The 6683-nt window shown below is 36.6% G+C and overlaps 1 protein-coding gene across 1 annotated transcript; it reads right to left on the minus strand.

Moving 5' to 3' along the window:
* LOC109847751 (protein FAR1-RELATED SEQUENCE 5-like) lies at positions 2280-5957 on the minus strand. The gene is made up of 5 exons (XM_020416984.1): positions 4901-5957; positions 3600-4820; positions 3439-3505; positions 3222-3335; positions 2280-2384 (listed from the first exon to the last, which is right to left on the minus strand). The coding sequence occupies exons 1-5, from the start codon at positions 5923-5925 to the stop codon at positions 2280-2282; spliced, it is 2532 nt and encodes an 843-aa protein (XP_020272573.1). The 5' UTR covers positions 5926-5957.

The raw sequence follows: 6683 nt of genomic DNA on the forward strand, positions 1-6683 counted from the left end.
TGTATACACTCTCTTATATATATATGTATAATATGTGTGTGTGTATATATATATATATATATATATATATATATATATATATATACAGAAAGTTTCTGGTGCGGACTGATGCGTACGCATCTGCTGGGTTGGTGGGAAAGCGAGGGTTTTTTTGTTAAAAACGTCCGCATCTCTGTGATCTCTGCTCGAGCAGCGTAGCAGGGTTTTTTTACAAAACGGCCCGCATCAGTCCTCTGTCTCGTCTCGAGCTCCGTTCCAGGGGTTTTTTGGAAAAGATACAACGACAAAATTGCCCAGGCTCGAGCATAGATCATTTTCGTTTCAAAAATCCCAAACTCCTCAAAAAAAAACCCCTAATTCGTTCCCAAACCCTTCCTAAAAAAAACCCCCAAATCGTCCCCAATCCCTTCCGACGAGACAACAGCGATGCCGATCGGTCAAGACCTCGACGTCGAATCAAGCATCGGCGATCGTCAGCTCCTCCTCCGCTTACTCGCCGTCGGCGAACGTCAGCAATTTTGCTCCTTGATCTCCGCGAGCCAACTTGTAAGCAGTTTCTTCCTTTAATTGATATTTAACTACACAAAGAATGCTTAGAAACTGAATCATCGCATGATTTTGCTCCTCGATCTGGTTATTTTCTCGTATGCTGGTTATTTTCTCGTATGTCTTGTGCCTGGGAAATTTGTATTTTGTGCTCAGTATCAGTCTTGTACTCACCAGATTTTCTCGTCAATCTGCTTAGAAACTGAATCATCGCATGATTTTGCCCTTTCCTTGCGTACAGTTAGATCTGTCCAAATACAGAGCCCATAATGCTTTCAGACCTGGCTACTTGTGTTAAAAGTATTGAGAAATGCAAACTGGCCGATCACATTGAAACTTAACACTATGGCTTATGGTCTAAATGCTTTCAAATGATTTCATTTATTTCTTACAGTGATAGGATCATTTGTAAATTCCCCCTATACACCTGTATCTTTCTATTATGAAAACTATTTTATTGCTAGGGGCACCTTGATTATTAAACCTGTTAGTATGCAATACTTGCTGCATCTTAATCTGCATATATTTTTAACATGGTTAATTACAGAATGGATAACTTGGGCACTGAAGCTAATGAAGTAAACTTGGACGACGATGATTTGATATATACTCCTCAAGTTTCAGATGAGTAAGCAGAACATATATTTTCAGAACATGTCATCTTTTAAGAATATTTTTGTAACAGGTATTTGATGGGTCTGTTTTCAAAATTTGTTCGAATATCCTATCTTGCTAAGATGTGACATAATATTTTTGTAACAGGTATTTCATGGGTCTGTTTTCAAAATTTGTTCAAAATTTGCTAAGTTGCTAAGTCCCTTCTGAACTGATGTATGGACATGTGCGATGTCGGTGAAAGAAAAGAGATAACTTGTCTGGAAACTAACACTCAACAGATCCACATCCTGGCCTTGTGTTGGTGTATATGAGATAGCTTCATAAGATCATAGCATTGTGATAAACTGATTATTTTTACGTAAAATCATCGAAAGCTATATCATCAAAGCTATATCATCAAGTGTTCTTGTTTTTTGACTTTAGTTCTTTGTTTGCATCAAAACCAATTCAAGCTGGCGACTGCAAAGCTATATCATCAAGTTTTCTTGTTTTTTGACTTTAGTTCTTTGTTTGCATCAAAACCAATTCAAGCTGGCGACTGCATACTGAAGGTTCCCTACAGTGTTGTATGTTTCTCTTGTTTTGTGTATATCAGATGCTTATAATGGTTTAAAATTTGTAAGTGCCATCATGCTAAGACCTTGTGCACATTTGTGTATATCAGATGCTTATAATGGTTTAAAATTTGTAAGTGCCATCATGCTAAGACCTTGTGCACATGGCAGCAACTTATGACCAATACAATCCAATCAGGAATTGACTCTCTTCTTGTTGATGTTGCTGATAATATATCCAGACTTGCTGTAATTCTTCTAGCTGAGAAGAAACTTGGTTAGGTAAATGCCAGGTCCTATTTATTTACCTCAATATGTCAAATGTAACTGATGTAAATTTAAGCAATTGTATTCTAGCTGAGAAGCAATTGTATTCTTTGGAATGTGAGATCAAATTATCAACATGACATATTCATTAAGATCTCAAAGCTGAAGGACCCGGCTTTATATTTTTCTACCTTGGATAAGAGAACTGTGCATTAATTTTCTGATCTTCGTGCCCTACAATTGAAGAAAATAGTCTCTCTTAAAATTGTCCTTTACAACATACAAAACACAACTTCAAAACACAACTGCAAAAGATAACTTGTCCTTTACAACATACAAAACACAACAGCACAAAGATTTTGTCAACTTCAAATCCGAATTTCTGTGTCCTCCATGTTCCTGAGAATGATCACATCAAAGTCAATACATTAGTTCAAACAGGAAAACTAATACAAATTAAGCACTCAAAAGACAAGGAGAACCACATTAAAATACAATATGTGACATTCTTTAGAACTAATACAAATTAAGCACTCAAAAGACAAGGAGAACCACATTAAAATACAATATGTGACATTCTTTAGAATGCCATAAACAACTCAAACTACAATTCAAGGAGAACCACATTAAAATACAATATGTGACATTCTTTAGAATGCCATAAACAACTCAAACTACAATTGTGCTGCTGTCAAACTTGTATAGCTTACAAAATGAATTGTACTGCTGTCAAACTGAAAGTTGCTTAAATTTCCAGTTTGACTCCAAGTTCTAAAGGCTTGGAGCTGTATCTTGTGGATATTGTTTAGCCACTATGGATCCAAACTCCTGAAACCAACATCTTCTTACGTAACTGGTAAGTTTACACATTAGTCTTAGTTGTTGAATCTATGTTGAAAGTAACTTTGATATCTGCAAGATCTACCTAGGCACACTTAAAAAGGAAATCTCTTACCAGTTCAGTTTCTTCACACTCAAAAAATGGATCTTTTTGTCTAGGCACACTTAAAAAGGAAATCTCTTACCAGTTCAGTTTCTTCACACTCAAAAAATGGATCTTTTTGTCACAAGTTACTTCACGAGACCTATTGACCCATGTTAAATTTATTTCTAAGTTTTCTTTTAAATTTTTGTTTCTAAAATCGGTAGTCTAAATATCAAAAGAATGACTGCTGGCTTGTCAGATTTGGCTTATTTGTTAACCGGATCAGTATTTAATATAACCATTTCTCTCACCAGATTTTTTGCTAATGACTGCTGGCTTGTCAGGTTTTTTGCTAATGAGGAATAACAGAAAATAAGGAAAAATTTCACAGAATACCCCCTTAACATGCGAAATGCCAACCCCATCTTCAGAAAGAGCATAACAATTAATCAGATTATCAGCATTAGCTCCAATAAGATAACATACATTAAAACGAGATTCAGATGAAGACCGTCTTCATATGAGCACATTATCCCCATCTTCACTTGATGACCCATTACCCTCTTGCCAATTTGTATCACCGCATGTAGAAGACCTACATTATAATGAAAAAATATATGTATACACCAAGGGGATATTAGAAGGTGAAGAATAAGAAATGCTTAAATAATAAAGGAATTTCTACTTACGGATTTGTGAGTGACGGACAATTTCGCTTATCATGTGATTGGCCTACTTTACCACACCCGTGGCAACGTCTATCTTTTCTATTTTTTGCTCTAGCCATTGCTTTCTCTTTTCCTCCCTTCAACCTTTTGCCACACCCTTTTGCTCGCACTTGATCGGGTTCATTGAAACTATTTTGAAAAGTACAAGAATCCTGCACACTAGTACCATCATCCATTAAATTACTACTCATTTGATTATTTTTCTCGGTGAAGCTCTTTGCAACCGTGCGGCCACTAACCATGTGGCTACTAATGAATTGGTCAATTTGCTCATTAATGATACGCACTCCATCAGTAAACATCTTCCTCGTTTCTTCACATACAAGGGACTTGTCAACTAATTCCAAAGATGATTGGATAAATTGACTCTGTGTTAAAAGATAAGAATTGTCAGGGCTTATCTGCATACCTTTATCATCAACCACTGTCCCCGATTTTGCAGACTTAGTCCACCTCTTTAAGATGTATTTATCGGGCAATATTTCAGCATCAAATTTCATCAAGTAGGAGATAATGTGAGAACATACGATTCCTGCACTTTCAAACTTTTTACAACTACAAGAAACCAAATCCAAGTCCTTGTCATAAACGATTTCGCGGACTTTGCTTGTTGCGAGCTTCTTTCTTTGAATTTGATACACACGGCGATTGTCGGTTTCCCTAACAAACTGCAACTTGTAGTTAAAGCTGTCACACACTTCAACCTCAAACTTGAAATACATCTCATTAGTGTAAATATCAACCATTTGCTCCAAAAAGTCATGATTTATTCTAAGTTTAGGCTTCTCAATCAAGTCTTTGTGATCGGCCATCACCTCCTCGTGACGTTGGCGCACTAGTCCCCTGTCAAACTGTATCATAAAATCCACCAATGAATTATTCTTCGAAACAAATTTCTTGAAGAATGCATGTCCACTTTCTGCTCGTTGGCTACTTGACATGTCTGCTGAGAAAATGTGATTAACATATGCAGGAATCCATCTTGACCGAAGTTCATATTGGTCTTGCAACCACCTGTTTCCTTCTAACCCACTTTTCTTAATCAAACTTTCCCATTGTAAATCAAACTCTTCAGGAGTCTCTGATTTCCAAATGCAAGCCGAGAACTCACTTTTATAAATACTATACTTCACTGCATCAATTTTCTCAGAAAACTTCATTAATATATGCCAACTACAATACCTGTCAAAAAAATTAAATAAAGTGTTAAAAAAAAGACTATGCATATAAATATTTTTAATAATATACACAAACTATAATACCTGTGAAAAGTATTTGGAAGAACAAGAGGGAATGCCTTAGTCATCGCTGGGTCTTGATCGGTAATAATCATCTTCGGGGCACCACCAGGCATACTTTCCAAAAATTGATTAAATAACCACACAAAATCATCAACGCTCTCATGATTCAAAAATCCACAAGCAAAAATAATTGTTTGACCATGATTGTTAACCCCCATTATTGGTGCAAATATAAGGCCATAGCGATTAGTGTTGTAAGTAGTATCAAAGATTACAACATCACCGAAAAATTTATAAGCCCGCCTTGATCTTGCATCGGACCAAAAACAACGAGTAATCTTTTGTTCCTCATCGGCCTCAATTTGAAAAGTAAATGCGGGATTCTTTCCTTGTTCTAATTTTAAATATTCATAAAACATTTCACCATCATGCCCCTTCAAATCAGCCCGTATATCCCTTTCATGATTATACAAATCTCTTTGAGTGCACCCTATATTTTCTATACCTCCTGATTGTACTCCAAGAAAACTGAATTGTTGATGCTGAGGTATATTCACCATGGATAACTGTTTAGTTAGAGACTTTGTTGCGGCTGAAACGTTACGATGGGATCTTAAAAGATGAATCTTTGATGGTGTTGATAATGGGTGACTGTGCTCCTCATTAAAAACAGTAACAATGTATTTTCCGGAGTTTGATTTCAAAACAGCAATTTTGGCAGTACAATTCTCAGCTAAGTTTCCCCGACGCCTTTTCTTTCCAACATCCGCGATTTTTAAAGATTTTCCTTGTTTAAAACAAACATACTCATTTCTTCTTATTTCACAACTTCCCGGCTCTTTCTGAGTAGTCCAAGACCTTACACTAAACCCAGCTGCTTTAGCATAAGCATTATAGAATGTCAAAACATCATCTATTGTGTCAAATTCTTGCCCTTTTTTTGGCCTCAACTCATCTGAAACTTGAGGAGTATATATCAAATCATCGTCGTCCAAGTTTACTTCATTAGCTTCAGTGCCCAAGTTATCCATTCTGTAATTAACCATGTTAAAAATATATGCAGATTAAGATGCAGCAAGTATTGCATACTAACAGGTTTAATAATCAAGGTGCCCCTAGCAATAAAATAGTTTTCATAATAGAAAGATACAGGTGTATAGGGGGAATTTACAAATGATCCTATCACTGTAAGAAATAAATGAAATCATTTGAAAGCATTTAGACCATAAGCCATAGTGTTAAGTTTCAATGTGATCGGCCAGTTTGCATTTCTCAATACTTTTAACACAAGTAGCTAGGTCTGAAAGCATTATGGGCTCTGTATTTGGACAGATCTAATTGTACGCAAGGAAAGGGCAAAATCATGCGATGATTCAGTTTCTAAGCAGATCGACGAGAAAATCTGGTGAGTACAAGACTGATACTGAGCACAAAATACAAATTTCCCAGGCACAAGACATACGAGAAAATAACCAGCATACGAGAAAATAACCAGATCGAGGAGCAAAATCATGCGATGATTCAGTTTCTAAGCATTATTTGTGTAGTTAAATATCAATTAACGGAAGAAACTGCTTACAAGTTGGCTCGCGGAGATCAAGGAGCAAAATTGCTGACGTTCGCCGACGGCGAGTAAGCGGAGGAGGAGCTGACGATCGCCGATGCTTGATTCGACGTCGAGGTCTTGACCGATCGGCGTCGCTGTTGTCTCGTCGGAAGGGATTGGGGACGATTTGGGGTTTTTTTTGTGAGGAAGGGTTTGGGAACAAATTAGGGGTTTTTTTGTGAGGGGTTTGGGATTTTT

This window comes from Asparagus officinalis, chromosome 7 (genome assembly GCF_001876935.1).
Source record: "Asparagus officinalis chromosome 7, Aspof.V1, whole genome shotgun sequence".
Taxonomy (NCBI): domain Eukaryota; kingdom Viridiplantae; phylum Streptophyta; class Magnoliopsida; order Asparagales; family Asparagaceae; genus Asparagus; species Asparagus officinalis.